This window comes from Daucus carota, chromosome 8 (assembly GCF_001625215.2).
Source record: "Daucus carota subsp. sativus chromosome 8, DH1 v3.0, whole genome shotgun sequence".
In the NCBI taxonomy this organism is placed as follows: Eukaryota; Viridiplantae; Streptophyta; class Magnoliopsida; order Apiales; family Apiaceae; genus Daucus; species Daucus carota.
In genome coordinates, this window is record NC_030388.2 from 17,262,530 (window position 1) to 17,279,574 (window position 17,045).

Here is a 17,045-nt window from a genome sequence, read left to right on the forward strand (position 1 = left end):
TGTCCTTAGTCATCGCGAGGCACCCCTTCTCTCGAAGTTACGGTGTCATAAATAAAATTTCGGTAGAAAATTTCATAACCCAAATACCAATCCACCATATTATCCTAATTTTTAATGTTTTGATTTGATAGATAATAAAAAATATATTATTACATTTATAAATTATTGAGGTCTGTGGGTTGAGTACCAACCGTCTCACCAAACACGACTGACCGACCGACCAACTAACCAATTGAACTTCTCATTTTTCGACTTTCGGCTTTAAGAGTATAATAATATATTGTATAATATAGATTTATAATATCACTTTTAAAGTGAGACCGTTAGAGTATTTAAAAATAATGTTAATTAATTTTGATCGAAAAATATCACCGGTTATTTTATTAATAATTATATATAATAATATCATGTTTTTCTACATATGTCGCCCGTGTTGATAGTAGAAAATCAATTTTTTTAGTTAAGAAATCTGAAAAAGATAATGTATTTTAGTTAAAAAGGTAATTACCATGTTGCTCGATGTTTTAAGTTTTTTTAGTTAGAAAATATAAAAAAGATAATATATTTTATTTAGAAAGAATAAGTGGTTATATAGATAGTCCCGTATTTCGGCCCAAGTGAATAACTGGTTATATACATAAGCCCGTATTTTGGCCCAAGTACCGACCGACCAAACTTTTAATGTTTCGACTTTAATAGTACTAGCCTTTAACCCGTGTAAAGCACGGGCGGGTATATAATTCGTAATTTATTAATTAGAATTTAAATCTTAACGCCATTTTATTAGTATTTTAGTATTAATGAATTGGATTTTAATTAAATTATATTAACCAACTGATTATATCTTCTAACAGAAATTTAGCTTTCACAATTTATTATTTATCTATAAATATTTTTCTAATATTAATATTATGTGACAGTTTATTATTCAATTAGTTTTAAATCAAATTCATATTTTATATATCTTCATATGTTACGTAATGGTTCGTGTTTGTAATGAAATAGAACACGTTAGTGTTAAACTTTGAGTATAATATTATCATTAAAAAGATATTCAAAATTGTATATTTAAATTAGTTATACATTTATCTATAAGTATTTTTTAATATTAATATATGCTATTAATAGTAGTTTCATCTTTTTTCAACTAATTATAAATTATATTTAAAAAGATATTAATATACATAAGAAGTGTTTTTAATATATGAAACTGTTTAATAGATATCTACATGTTGTAAAGAGTACCAAACCAAAATTTTGTACGACTACAAATTATACCTTTTTATAGTATAGATAGATAGATAGTATAGATGTTATGCTCCATCGGGTGTGCGACTTACGGACACGGATGTAGCAAAATCTGAGTTCGAAGAATTATGGATTAGTTTTGCTGATTTTATTTTTACTGGGTTTGGGCTCAATTAAATTGACAAAAATTAATTTTTATTTGATTTCGAATTAATTTGGAACCGCCTCAATTTATTAACGTGTTTAATTAATTAGGAAGAGTAGCGCACAAGTCTTCCAAAACCTTGCCGCGCCTTTCTATGTACACAATATGATAGAGTCGTTAGGATTATCGATAAAAACACAGCCGCACATAAAAATCCTACCCTCTCTCTCGTCTTCTGTCGGTGATACATATAAAATTGAATAAAACTGAAAATTAAAGTTATTAGAATGAAATTCTAATTTCGGATTATTCCGGGTACATTTCGTGTCGGGTGATTTTCGAGGCACTTTCAGATTTTGTTTCACTAAATCGGATTGTAGATTGGGTCGGGTTCGGGTTGGGTTTCAGGTCGTGTCTGTATTGCCACCTCTTGCGATCATGTGAGGCTGGTCGGGGAAATTGAGTAGCTCAAGATCAGGGGCGATGTATGGCGGGTGGTACATACCATAATAATTAGCTGTCATGTGCGAGTATGCGATCATATTATCTATATGCTCTTGGAGGTACAAGAGCACAAACAAGATGCCTTTGGAAATATCTAGAAACACTAATGTAGTGAAAATAATATGATTAATATCGCTAGTTTGAAGTACAAAGATACCACAATTTTAGATCTTTTTTGACGAGGATGCTCGTTAGTTAGCATTGGATGGCCAATTACAGTTTGACTTGTATGACTTCATGAATGATGGTATGTTGTATGTTATGAATCGATTGGAGGAGAGGGGTGTCTTGACTTCATCATATATAATGGAAATTTCTCTTTGTGCATGAAATAAATTTGAAGTTGTCGGAGCTTGTGCGATTTTCGTGGTGGCAATAGTTAATCAAGGTTGGCTGAATTGATTCAAGGTCTCTCATAATATATGGTTCCTGTTAAAGAATTCAAGTACAAAATTTTAGTAAGGTGCCTATAAAAATACCACCATGGAGAGATAAACAAGCAGATGCAATTCTGTATTTGGATGAGAACTCGGGGTCGAGCTTTTTAGAAATGGAAGAGACTTATGTAAGAGAATTTATAGTACAAATGGAGGCTCAGTGAATCATTAGAGTGGCGTGATCACGCCGAGGATGGCATGATCACGCTAAAATAGGACATCTTGGCTACAATACATGAACATGTCGATGAGATTATACCAAAACAAAAATATACCACAGTAGCGAAAGATTGAGGAATGGATATAATAAAGAGTAAACTTAAAAGTTGTGGTCAAAGTTTACACCGATTTTCAAAGAATTGGCTAGAGTTTCAAATTCTCAGAAAGGTGGCCAAATTTTGGCTCCGCTTTTTAAAATTGTGGTTCCCGTTAAATGTCACTAACGGGAGTAACGGACATAGGGTAAAAAAGAGTTCCAAATTCTCCAAAAAGTTGGCCAAACTTCGGCTCAGCTTTTAAAAGTGTGGCTCCCGTTAAGTGATATTTAACGGGAGCCACACTTTTAATAATCGGAGTCAAAGTTTGGCCACCTTTATCAGAATTTGGAATTTTAACCAACTTTTTGAAAATCGGTGTAAAGTTTGGCCACAACTCTGAAGTTTACTCTATAATAAATGAACATGCTTGAAGGTGTATGGTCACTATGAGACGATACTCTGGTTACAATGCAAGTGCCCACTGCATTTTTCATTAGCATGATACAATTTTTTTCCAGGAAAACATATATACATAAAACATTGAGCATTAGCAGAGTAAGCATACATACAACGATCGAAGTGGTGATTCTCGATTATGCTATATGAGCATGACAAGCTTGCCAACTATCTATAAATGACTTTCAGATATTTTAGTTCTTCAAAAGAAGAGCAAGTTTGGCCAGATTAACATAAGATGAGCCATCTGAACCACATGCGTTCTTTGCCAGTTTCCTCCACTCCATAGCCTTGTTTCGCATTTTCTTACCCTCTGATCCATCCATCAATAGTCTGACAAGCTTTTCCACATCATCTCGCTTCACGTTATTAGGAATCTCCATTCCACACTCCCATTCGTCAGACACGAACTTACAATTTATTGTTTGGTCTCCAAAGAAAGGCCAACAGAGCATCGGCACTCCGGCTGTTATGCTCTCTATGATTGAGTTCCACCCTCCATGTGTCAAGAACCCTCCCACGGATACGTGGTTGAGGACATCCTCTTGTGGACACCAGCTTGAAATTAGTCCCCTATTCTTGATGGCATCCATAAAATCAGCTCCTAAAGTAACTGTGGATTCACCCATGATCAAATCTGGCCTAATTATCCATAAGAAGCTGCATTTGCTATTTGCAAGTCCCCAACCAAACTCCAGCAGCTGCTCTGCAGACAGGACTGTTATGCTTCCAAAGTTCACATAAACTACAGACTCTGCTTCTTTCGAGTCCAGCCATTCCAGACATCTGGTTTCCTCTTTCCAGAGACTATATCCGATGCTCTTAAGACGCTCTTTCTGGTCTGCTGGGAGATTGTCTAGGAGCATCTGTTGAGGGCCTATCGTGTATACATTGGCAAACATGGATGAGATGGAATTTACAAGCTCTTGTTCCAAATCGTCGTAGGTATGAAGTATATTTGCTGTACCATTGGCTGCTCTCTGAGTACATTCCATTAAGAAGTTGAAGATTAACTCATTTGTATCCGTAATTCTGATATGGCTTGGGAGATTTCCCAAAGGAATATCTGCCATTCCTGGGATCCAATCTACAATGGTGTCCAAATACCCGTTTGTCAGATAGCTCTCATCTGCATCATGATAAACATACTTTATTAGTACAGAAAACGAACCAACATTTATTGCTATCATTTGAGTTGAACCTAGGAATTGGGCCAACAAAGAATAAACCCTTAACAATTTGGGCTATCTAATCGTGCTCAATGAAAGCTTACCTTTTAATGGGATAAGACCTCTTTCAAGGGCATTTTTGAACTGATAAAATCCCATAAATCCACAAGCAGAGATTGGCCAGAGCAAAGCGATAGGAATTCCCACTGAATGTGCAACATCAGCTGTGAATGGCATGAAACCATCAGAAAGGATGGAACTGACCTTATGGTTTCCCGCGTTGAGCTTCGTAAGAAGGTTTTGAAACGAAGGCAACAATCTGTTCTCTATGATGGAGCGACAGAGTTCAGGTATGTCTTGAGTGGCATCAGCATCAGACGGGGGCAGGCCGTCAGGAATGGTCTCGAATCTGAAACTAGGCAGGCTTTCAATAGATTGAAGACCTCCTGCCTTGAGGAATCGTTTGTGATTGAACTCCGTGTTCACAAATGTAATTGAAAGTCCTTTGCTGTTGAGGAGCTTGGCCATCTTCAACATGGATTTGATGTGGCTTTGAGCCGGGTAAGGAATGCAAACTACATGACCATGTTTCTCTGTTGCTCTTGATGATGAATCCATCCCTCTTCTGCTAAGTTTCTGCATGACAGTAATTCCAAGAGTAATCACTATTTCATGCTTATATATGATTATGAGCACGATTAGATAGCCCAAGTGATTAAGCGTTTATCCTCTTGGCCGAGGTTCTGGGTTCGACTCTGGCTCAACTCGGGAATAAACAGATACTTAAATTGTACTATGCTCTAAGGCTCCAAGTCATGTTAGTAAAAAAAAATAAAAAAATAAATACATATAGCTCTGTGTTCATGCGAAATCCATAATCATATGCAAAATCTAGCAACAGCGGTACGTGTAAGCAAACAATATATACGAAATTGAGTTCAGACTTACATACAGCAAGCGCTATTCGGTTCAGATATTGTTATATGTTGCGTTTATAATCTGTTTTCTGTGATGTAGTGTTTATTTATAATCTGTTTCTGTGATGCATGGTGTTTCACAACCATACATTGATACATATATATCTAGAAAAAACAATTATTGGAATTTATACTAACAGTTATGACAGATATCGACATTTACTCGGAAAATTTAAGTTCAGCGGCGGAAATCATTTTGATTATGAATTACTATATTTTAAATATATTAGGACAGCATTGCATGCATGGAAGATGAGTTCTATTCTCATATTATGATGAAGCTTATTTTCTGAAAGCAATCTCTATTGAGTACGAGTAAAATTGTATGTAGTGAATTCTTCTTCACAAGTCTAGTCAGTAATATACAGTAAATTTAATTTATATTTATAATAATATGATAATTTTATGTACATGAAATATCTGATTAAGATCCGTCATTTATCTATCATTTAATTAATTTTCGATAAAATTTTAAAGACCAAATTTAGGATACGGAATATTACTCGGATAGGAAATGATGAACTTCGATTAGATGACAAAGTAAAATAATTATTACAGTACTGAATTTTTAACTTGTTTGGTGATATTAGACTTCTCCGATCATGACATCAAATTTTGAAAAAAGACCACATAAAAATGTCAGATCTCTCTGAGACTGACCGCTAACAGGAAAAGATACATGGAGGGAATCTTATTAGTACTTGAAAAGGATTTTCTTTTTCAATATATTAGAATTTTATACTTTATATATATAAAAAATTAAAATAACATATCTCATGTCTTAAACTTTTTATCAATTTAAACAATGACCGATCAAAAATTTACGGTAGATACCAGCAAATTCATATAATTGAACATATTCATCATTGTAGATCTTATATTTAAGGGAGAGACCGACAAATTTTTGATCCAAATCACTGTGAAATATTATATAACTTAAATATTATTATTAAATTATGTAATCTTAAAGTTTGTGTTTAATCACCATGACTATTTAATATATGTAAGTAACATAAAAATTGTAAAATTAATAATTAACGACAAACACATACATATTTTATTAGATACGAGATTAATTAAACAATCAAATAAATCCAAATTTGAATCGATAAATATTGACGATCGAAATTTAAATTTATATAGGATAAGAATTTGACATAATCTATCCATCTTTGGATCGGTGCTAATTTGCCGAAAGCAAACTTATACAAACATATTATTGAGTGAGACTTACGGGAACACTTCACTAGGATGATCTGTTTTTGCAGCTATTTGGTCAATATTTCAGAGAGGGTTTTGGTGTCACGGAGGTTTTATATAATCATTCCTATCAGATTTATATTTCAAGGGTCTGGAATCTGAATTGAAACTTTTTTTTTCCAGTATTCGTTATAATTTTCTGCGCATATGAACTTTTCCTTTCCGTGGATCGGAAATTTCAGCGGAAAAAGAAAGTTCCAATCCACGGAAAATTATAACGGATACTTAAAAAGAAAATTCAATCCAGACCCTTGAAATATAGATCCGACGTCCGTGAAAGCGTGTGTTAGATAAATCCGGTTTCATAATAGCATTATTATTGCACTCACCGGTCAATTTTGTTGTCGAACTCCATGTCTCCATGTAAATGCAATTATCAAGATTTAGTGCCCACAACTCACTAAGCCGTCCACGTTTCTGCTTGTGGTGATTGTTCGTTTGCAGGTCATTCCTCCGTCACGTCGATAAAGAGAAAATGTAGGCTCTCAAACATGAGGTTTGAAAACTCAGCACATAAAATTAACTGGCCAAACTTTCAATGGGCAAAGACGTTACGTCTTTACCATATATCATAATTATGCTACGTCCCCAAAATCGACAAAACAGTAGTAATACATGATGCTTGTGTGAAACCGGCTGGAAGATCAAACTACGTGCAGCTTGAAAATTGTTTGCTGTATGCTATGACGAAGAACTACCGGATTGAAAATTATCATCTTTAGAGAAATTTAGGTATGGCATTGGTATATCTTAAAAACACTTTTTATCCAAAATTAGTTTGGAACAGGCTTCTCCATTTGTAAAATGGCCAGGTTTTATGTTCTTACGGCATCTCCAACTGTTATAGCCAAATTTGGCTAGGTCTTTGTTGGGTTTGTTGGGCCAGGTATGTACTTAGTTTAACTAAGTATGACATGAATGGGACTAAGAGTCCTATATGAGGTATCGGGACGCGCCCTCTTACTTACAAAGGAAGGACGCGACCGACCCTTGAAGACTCCAATCTGAACGGAAGGGCGCAGCCCTCCATGGCGTGACTAATCCGCCGATGTTGCGTGTCCTATAAGAGGACGCGTCCTCCGAGTCACAAGGAGGGACGCCTTACTTGAGAATGTTGATGGAAGGACGCGACCGACCCTCTGATCACCCCTGTCGTGTAATCTGTGGAGGAGGGCACGCCCTCTTCGGAGGTGATCGAGGGGCGCGGCCCTTGTAAGAAATTGACCATGAGATGAAGACCAAGGGCGCGCCCCTAGCGGGATGATCCCGTGGGCGCGGCCTTCAGATATTAGAATACAAGCCTGACCTGATGTTGGGACAACTGATGGCACGAGACAGCGAAGTTCAGGGCGCGCCCTCAGGGGTCGCGCCTACATGTGGACGCATTGTGTGAGAGGATGAGTGAGTCTCAATGACGACCCTTCCGAGGGATATGAAGACTAGTTACCAAGCTCATTTGGTAGTTATCAGGCTCATCTGGTAGTTCCCGGGTTACGTCCGGGCGTGATCTATAATCCTCAATCCTGCTATTTGCCGGGTTGTCCTCGTGCGGGGGCTTGAGGTGATCATGATTGTTGAAGGCCCTCAGGGGTGACATGAAGGCCGATCATATGTCTGGGTCCTGTATTCTGGTGAGTTAGCCCTCATTGGGGGTCTAAGACGATCGTGTAACTTGGCTCCTTACTTGTCTGACCTCTTAGTGAGAACCTTCACTAAGGGGGAAGGGCGCGTCCCTACACCTCACGGAATTGGTCACGGCTCTACCAGACGTCTCCTCCATGCTACGAAAAGTAGCGGTTAGTGTCATCCCTCGTAGTGGGGATGATGCCGTATCCGTGATGTACTTGGACTAGGAGTCTGAGGTAGTTGGCCTCAAGGCTTAATTCTAACTGGTGTAGGACTCTGAAGGCGTTGGACGTCTAAGAGATAAGTCACCACCTCAGGGTTGGTCTTATCCCCAAGAGGCCTAGTCCTGATCAAACTTGGAGTCTTGGTTCAATAGAACTACGTACGGCTTGATCCCCTATAAATATAGGGGTACGTAGGCACATTGGGGGATCATGAGTTGAGAGCACGTGAGACCAACTCAAAACCCTAATCTCAGCCACCCCCTAAAACACACGACCACCGCACTCCGGCGACCAAAATCACCGTCGTAGATCTTGATTCCGGCCATGAACCTCATCTTTGTTGATTACCAAATTCCTCTATCAACACCAACCATAAAATTTTCTTAGCTAAAAATGAGTTATACATGAGAGATAAAAAACATAGCCAACAAAGTGATAAAAAGTTATTGCGTCAACAGGGTTTGCACAGGGTTTGCAGTTTTGAGAGTCTGAACTTCAAAATTAGGGTTCGTGCCGTCATTTCTCCACTCTTCAACATTCATCCTCTTATTAATCATCTCCGCTCTTCCATCCTCTCTCTTATTTATCAGTTTTATCAATAAAATCAAGATCTAACCCTTTTTGGGTGAGTTCTACCTTGTTATCAAGATCGTGCCCATCGTTTTGGGATGTTTGTGTTTGTTTTGATGTTTCTGTGTGTTTTGTTATGGGTTTCGGTAAAGATTCTAAGAATGACTTTCATGATATTTTGGGTGATACGTAAGTCAAATATGGCACGGTGGTGAATATCACAAGAGCTCATCTTTCATGACATAAAATTGTTCATGTTTTGGGGTTATTTGTTAATCCAATATTAATTGATGTAAGTGATAATTCTGAATATTGGGCTACATGCTGCTTATGTGAAGGTCAATTGCGATGCTACTATGTTCACAAATGATGTATGTTGAATTGCTAGAGATTTGATTGTAATACTTTTCGGTTTAAAGAATTTCAATATTTTATTTGTTAAGCAATCTAAAAACAAAGCGGATATATGTTTAGCTCGATTTTTGTTTTTTAATCAGGTTGTAATTGACAGTTCGAGGGTTTGTCTCGGCTAGGTTTCAGTTATTTATTAAATTCTTCAATTTTTGTCGATAAAAAAAAATATAGCCAACAAAACTCACACTCCAACCATACCTATTTATAATTTTAGCAAACGTTCTATAGATGTTTATATTTGTCGAACCTCTATAGATTTCAAAGAAATCTGTAGCAAGATTACACATTTTATTATCATATTAAACTGATATATTTTATTTTAACAATCTAAAATATTAATAACATACTATTTTTAAATTATAGCCAACTAATATAGCCAATACCATTGAAGCACACCGTCTTACAGGTTCAGCAAATTTCACAAAATGTCCCGCATGTCCAATTTAACCTCCAACTCCATATAATAAAATAAATTTATTTTATTATACATTTATAAAATAACTTGACATATAATTTATTATTTTATCATGTATATAGCTTAACGTTTAATTTTATTAATAAAATAAAATATATTAGAGTAATATATATTTTTTTAATTAAACATGATTTTTAAATAATTAATAAACTTATTTGACTTAACATATTTTTCATTGGGAGTGTCATTTAACTTTGTTAAACAAGCTCTTAGTAGTTAAATACGTCAAAATTTAATTAAAAATTGGCTCGATAAATATGTTTTGATAAGAATGTTTAAATATGTCTATAAAAATTGGCTCGTAAATTCAAACACCGATCGATTAAATATTAATATTTTGCCTTCAATACTACAATATCCATTGTTTAGCATTGATAATTTATATTTGTTTAACATTCCTTATTTGTAGTAATAAATTACTTAATTTCTATAATAATAACACAATATTTATGTACTCCCCTCCCCCGCCACCCACCACAAATAAGATTTATTTTGGCTTAAATTTATAAACTCCATCCAAGTTTACCCTCTTTGGACACAGCAACAATAAAAGAAAAAAAACTCGATAAGTCAACCATCTTGACACACTAAGAGGAAAGTGCACGGCACATTCCCTGCCTGAGAGTGATAGACATATACAGATGCTTTAACCTTTTCTTCTTCCTTCCTTGTGGCGTGTTCGTTACTGTCCATAACACTACTGCAATGTCAATGTCAATATTCTTTTTAAAACCAAAACAAGTCCACCCAAGTATTGTGATAAACATCTTTTTTAAATAATATTAAATCTTAATGCCCTCGGCCGGCAAAAACTCATACCGGAAAACCTATTTGATAGCAAGCCAAGGTCTTCCAAAGCACTGGTCATCAAAAACTTAAACATTATTATCAGGAAAAGAAGAAACTAAATTTAGTGGGAACTCTCTCAATGCATATCATTCATCTTATCATAATCCAGCAACAAAGAGCTAATCTACTATTTGATACTAGTAGAATTCATACGAAGTCGAGAAAGATGGAGAGAAATGTGAGCAAATGAGCTAAGCTGTTCAATACTGTTTGAATCTCCACCAAAGAGCAAGTGTGCTGCACTCTCCCGTAACCCGGTTTTATTTTCCTCAATCATGGTCAAGTTGTACATTTACAGAACTTTGAGGGTCGATTTATCGAGTTTTTTTTCTTCGATTGTCGCTGTGTTCAAAGAGGTAAACTTGGATGGTTTCTACAAATTTAAGCCTATTTTTTACCTATTTCTAAAAATAGAAAGTCTTTTAGATATTTATTATCAGACTGGCAAGCATAGTCCTGACGATTTTTTGACCCGCTATTGAGTACTATTAGATTAATTTACTTTTGATAATATTCAACTAATATTTGGTTGTGTTTACGAAATATTTAATATTTTTGATAATATTCAACTTGTTGTAAATCTTGTAATTATATACTATTAAACTATACAACGATAGGACAGAAACTATCTTATAAAGTATAAAGAGAATAGGAGATGGGGAGAGAAAGTAGTTGTATTTCAGAATATTTCAGAATAGAATTCATTTCAACTGAACCAGCTATTTATAGAGGTTGGTTGATGAATCTTCCTAACTATGATTTGCAATACTTCTAGGTTAGTATTACGATTCTTCTCGAGTAAGTATCGTAAGTCTTCCTCGATAAGCTATACGAGTCTTCCTTAGTAAGTTTTGCCAGACTTCCTTGATAAGCTTTGCGAGTCTTCCTTAGTAAGTTTCACCAGACTTCCTTGATAAGATTTGCGAGTATTCTTGACTAAGTTTTTGACAATCACATAATATATTATTTTATAACACAACTAAAATAGTTGGAGATCAATTTACGGGATTTGTGTTTATGTATTGAAAGCATCGCATACTAGAAACAGGGAGCTTACTCTGTAGCATGATATTTTCCATGACATTTCCCGCAACTCAGGTCAGTAAGTTATTAAGAATCATTTGCTCAATATTTTGTTTCCAGAGGTCCATTTTCTCCAGTAGATCTAAATGAATAAAACTGTTTTCTGTTAAATTCCATTTTACAGTAATGGAATTTCTGTTCTTAGCAGAAGCTAGTTGATCTGATACAATTTTTTCAGCAACAATCCTTAAATACAGTAATGAACATTATTAGCAGAGTAAACATACAAGGATAGAGGAGGTGACTCCTGTTTATGCGATAAGCATAACAAGTTTGCAGGAAATTTAAAACTAGAATTTATAAATGTCTTTCAGATATTCTTGTTCTTCAAAAGAAGAACAAGTTTGTCCAAATTAAGGGAAGATGAGCCATCTGGCGCACAAGCCTTCTTTGCCAAATTCTTCCATTCTGTTGCCTTGTTTCTCATTTTCTTACCCTCTGCTCCATCCATTAGTACAGTTAAACCTCTTTAAAGTAATACCTCTCGGACCGGGAAAAAATATTACTTTACCGAATTTATTATTTTATCGATATAATAATAATTTATTACTTTATCGATAAAGTAATATTTTATTATTTTACCAAATTTCTATATGTTTAAAAATTATAATTCATTATTTTTAAAAACAAGATTCAGTCAAATGCAATGTATTTGATTTAAAATTACTTTTATAATAATTAATCATATGTGAAAACTAAATTAATGCATGCACTAGATAGAGTACACATGTTACAACATGAGCAAAACATACCGGAGTTATTTATCCTTTACATAAAGTCAAGGATGAGGTTAATTTTTGCCTTGGTGGAAAGAAGAAACAAGCTACTGTAGATTCATATTTTAAAAAGGATTGAATTATGAATTCATATATATATATATATATATATATATATATATATATATATATATATATATATATATATATATATATATATATATAATTCATGAATTATTACTTTACATATTACCTGGGCCTTTAATGAATCTCTAAATTTTTATTATCTTATACGTTTAGCGAAAATATTACTTTACGACATTGGCCAAAGTTGGGACCGACAAAATTTATTACTTAAGCGAGGTTATTACTTTATTGGATATTACTTAGTTGAGGTTTAACTGTAGTCTAACAAGTTTCTCCACATCATCTCGCTTGACGTTATTAGGAATCTCCAATCCGCAACCCCATTCATCAGACATGAACTTAAAGTTTATTGTTTGATCTCCGAAGAAAGGCCAGCAGAGCATTGGCACACCCGCGGTTATGCTCTCTATGATTGAGTTCCACCCTCCATGTGTCAAGAACCCTCCCACGGATATGTGGTTGAGAACATCCTCTTGTGGACACCAGCTTGAAAGGAGGCCCCTATTCTTGACTGCATCCATAAATTCAACTCCTAAAGTAACTGCGGATTCACCCATTATTAAATCTGGCCTAATTATCCATAAGAAGTAGCAGTTGCTATTAGCTAGCCCCCAACCGAACTCCAGCAGTTGCTCTGCAGACATGACTGTTATACTTCCAAAGTTCACATAAACAACAGAGTCTTCTTCTTTGGAATCCAGCCATTGTAGACATGTTTTATCCTCTTCCCAGAGACTATATCCAATGCTCTTGAGACCCTCTTTATTGTCTAATGGTATTTGGTCAACGAGCAACTGTTGAGGGCCTATTGTAATTACGGTTCTAAACATATATGACATGACATTGACAAGTTCTTGCTCCAAATCATCGAATGTTTGAAGTACAAATGCTGTACAATCAGCCGCTCTCTGAGTACATTCCACAAAAGAGTGGAATAGGGTGTCATTTGGATCCATTATTCTGATATGGGAAGGAAGATCCCCCAGACGAATATCTGGCATGCCTGGGATCTAGTCTATTATGGTGTCCAGATAACCATTTGTTAGATAGCTCTCATCTGCATCAAGATTAAGGTACTGTTTGGGGTTGCTGTTGCAGACAGCAACAGCAGCTTTTTGCTGAAAAGCAGGTGAAAAACTGTTTGATAAATCTAAAAGCAGCTTTTCCGAACAGCAGTTTTTAGCTGAAAAGCTGCTGTTAGAAAAAGGAGGTCCTCCCATGCTTTTAGAAAAAGCTGCTTTTCAGTTTTTGCAGAATGCTGTTATAAACTTCATTATAAAATCTCACCAAAATCATTATTTTTTTATATTATAACCCAAAATAAGTAAATATTAAAAAAATTACCAAACAGTTATCTGATTTCTACAACAGCACTTATTTTACCAGCACTTTTTCTAACAGCACATCAATTTTTAACAGCACTCCCAAACAGACCCTAATTAAAACTGATTGCTTTATTTGTATGAATTCTATTATAGACATTAATTTATTAATAACATGCTTATATAGTTATATGTTATTGCAGTTGTATGCTGACCCTAATTTGGGAAATCGTACCTTTAAGTGGTACAAGACCTCGTTCAAGCACATTTTTGAACTGATAAATTCCCATAAATGCACATGCAGAAATTGTCCAAAGCAAAACAATAGGAATTCCAAGTGAATGTGCTGCATCAGCCGTGAATGGCAGAAAACCATCGGAGAGTATAGAAGTGACCTGATGCGTTCCAGCATTAAGCTCTGCGAGGAGATTCTGAAATGGAGGCAGCATTCTTTTTTCAAAGACGGATACCAAAAGTTAAGGTATGTCTTGGGTTTTGTCAGCATCAGATGGAGGAAGGCCATCAGTGATGGTTTGGAATCTGAAACTAGCTACGTCTCCTAGAGATTGAAGACCTCCTGATTTGAGAAAGCGTTTGTGGTTGAACTTCGTGTTCACAAAGGTAATAAAAATGCCTTTGCTGTGAAGGATCCTTGCCATTTTCAGTATACCCTTAATGTGGCTTTGAGAAGGGGCAGGTATGCAAACTACATGAGCCTGCTTCTTTGCTGCTGTGCTTGCGGATGAATCCATAGATGTTCTAATAAAATTTTGTGTTAGTACCATGCCACACCCTTCCAAGCTTATTATGTGATACCAACCGTGTTAGAGCGTCTACAACAAATTGGTTACGTGATGTTAAAGCGAATGATCCAAATGAAATACTCGAAAGTTAAGAAGTAGGGACGTAGAGTTATCTTCTTGGCGATTATGATTATTCAGCAGTGACAGAGAGTTTTCAGCATCCTAGCATCATATGTTTATGCTCCTTCCCATTCTTAACGGACTGGAAAACAAATTAAGTGATAGTGCAGAAGGTTTTCGAAATTCAAATTTATCTACTGGTTGAAATTTAGAAGCTGTGCTACATCGATATGAATAGATTTTCCTCAATCATTCACATAGATTCAGCAGTCGTGAAACGCTTACATTTCTATATGACATTATGTTCAAACTTTTCTGAATCTGTATGAGCACAGAGAAAAGGAAATAAAACGGATCTATATGAACCAAAACCAACTAGCAATTGTGAAACATGCATTATGCACAGATGATTGATTGCGATCACCAAACTAACTGTTTGGACATTAGTTATGCATTATCAGGCTTTTATCGCATGCTGCAAGTCGCGGCTATATGGGTGATTATAATTAAAAGAGGACCCACAAATAATTCACATAAGTTTTTCTCTGATTCACTCATGACTCCTGACTCATTATCAATGTACAGGGTAGAAATTTGGTTCACAATATTTTTTGTGATATAGGTTTATTAACAATTGAAAACCAGAATAGGAGAATTGGTCATCCTCTGTCGTGAGTAGTTTACCAGATCTCCATTGATCAAACAAAGTAAAGTGAATGAATACTATAACAACTATTCAGCTCAGCGCAGCAGCATACGTTGAAACTAACCTTCTCTTTTCGGGTGTGAAAGAAGCTATTAGCTACTGCTATAGAAAATGTCACATGAATCGTCCTACGTAGTATAGGAGATTGAGAATTTTGTGTACTAGTGGTTCGACAATTGACATTGCACGTTGCTGAGAAGACTGTTCTCCACGAAGGAAGCAAACTACAAGATGCTAGAATCTGCACACTCCAAAATCTGCACGTTGCAGGGTCCTTGTTATTTCATTCTTTGCAGTCTGCATAGCTATATGTAGGGGAGTTATAAACAGGGAGGAAAACAGGTGAAGAGTAAGTAAAGCTGTATAACTTTCACTCTTATTTGTGTTGCCGAGTTTTTTAAAGGGATGAAAAGTGAAAATGAATGCAATTATAACATACTTTCACTCCAAAACTTTCACTCCAAAAGTGGGATGCAAGTGAAAGCACATTTGCTTCCACTTTCATTCACTTGTCTTCTCTCCTAAAATGAAAAATCCACGACAACCGTAAAACAGTATGGTAGATCAACTTTATGTCCAATTTAAAGATTTGTTTTGGTATTGCACCGTAGGGATAATATTTATGTCGGGTGAGTAGAACTGGGAATCTAGGGTCACATCGTTTCTTAACAATGCAACACCTTTTTATTTTTAGTTGCATTTTACGGACGAAGAACTAAGAGTTCATTAATTTGACTCTATATGCAGAAGAATTTTTGTATGAGCTTTTCCAATATAAAAGAGAAAATAGATTTTTTTACGACCCAACTTAATTTTTATTTAGAAACCTACCACTAAACTATAATTTTTTTTCCTTTTTGTCTGTATTGTTAGGTTCGGACTTATTTTGTCACTAACGTTAGGTTCGGATTTGATTATTAACATTATGTTATTTTTTTTAACATTATTAAAATATAGTGGTAGTCTGCAATATAATGGTTATCTGATATGTGTGTATATCTTTATATATAGTACTCCCTCCGTCTCAATTTATAGGTCCCTTTTGGAATAAAAATGTCCCAAAATGCTTGTCCCTCTCTTCTTTCAATACAAATTTATTCCTATATTAATTATGATTTTTTTGAAACTCAACATTATTCTCATTTCTCAATGCACTAAATCCCTATATTTATTGTGATTTTTTTGAAACTCAACTTTTTTCTCCCTTATCAATGTACAAATTAATGATACATGAGACAAAATTATATGTAACTAACTATTTTCTTGATATGCGTGTTTTTTCCAAAAGGACTTGTAAATTGAGACGGAGGGAGTACTCCATATGTGTCCTAGGTAGTTTATCTTCGAGGACGAGAGTTTGAAATGCATGTTACACTCTCGTACTTCAATGGAAACTATATATAATGTTATAGACACATATCATATAACCATAATATTGCAGACTACCACTATATTTTTATAATGCTAAAAAAATAACATATTGTTAATAATCAAATCAAAACCTAACGTTAGTGACCAAAAAAATCCAACGTTTTTTTTTGAAGGAAAAAAAAAACCAACGTTAAATTCAAACGTTAAATTTTATTCAGAAAAGATA

General features: G+C 35.1%; 1 protein-coding gene, 1 long non-coding RNA gene and 1 pseudogene across 6 annotated transcripts; 1 reads left to right on the forward strand and 2 right to left on the reverse strand.

The window, feature by feature from the left end:
- Nucleotides 1-3,051: 3,051 nt before the first annotated feature.
- LOC108197456 (7-deoxyloganetin glucosyltransferase-like) lies at nt 3,052-5,267 on the reverse strand. 4 transcript variants are annotated; one of them, XM_017365085.2, is made up of 3 exons: nt 5,165-5,267; nt 4,321-4,852; nt 3,052-4,176 (listed from the first exon to the last, which is right to left on the reverse strand). In XM_017365085.2, exons 2-3 carry the CDS (start codon nt 4,832-4,834, stop codon nt 3,242-3,244), a joined length of 1,449 nt encoding a protein of 482 aa, XP_017220574.1. In that variant the 5' UTR covers nt 4,835-4,852; nt 5,165-5,267; the 3' UTR covers nt 3,052-3,241. The 4 variants fall into 4 exon arrangements, with proteins under 4 accessions (XP_017220574.1, XP_017220575.1, XP_063939457.1 ...); XM_017365086.2 differs by having other exon boundaries at nt 5,169-5,252; XM_064083387.1 differs by having other exon boundaries at nt 4,321-4,841; nt 5,169-5,189.
- A 6,147-nt stretch (nt 5,268-11,414) lies between these two features.
- LOC135148203 (uncharacterized) lies at nt 11,415-14,925 on the forward strand. Of its 2 annotated transcripts, none has more exons than XR_010286107.1 (2): nt 11,415-11,709; nt 14,184-14,925. It is a non-coding gene; the product is annotated as an uncharacterized LOC135148203 (long non-coding RNA). The 2 variants fall into 2 exon arrangements; XR_010286106.1 differs by lacking the exon at nt 11,415-11,709 and adding an exon at nt 13,994-14,017.
- Nucleotides 11,838-14,664, reverse strand: LOC108198245 (7-deoxyloganetin glucosyltransferase-like; annotated as a pseudogene).
- Nucleotides 14,926-17,045: the final 2,120 nt, after the last annotated feature.

Bases quoted from the DNA above. Each gene is read 5' to 3' on its own strand.
- LOC108197456 (XM_017365084.2), bottom strand. From the start codon at position 4,858: ATGCAGAAACTTAGCAGAAGAGGGATGGATTCATCATCAAGAGCAACA. The intron at 4,177-4,320 runs GTAAGCTTTCAT...ATCATGATGCAG, and splicing joins AGGTCTTATCCCATTAAAAG to ATGAGAGCTATCTGACAAAC.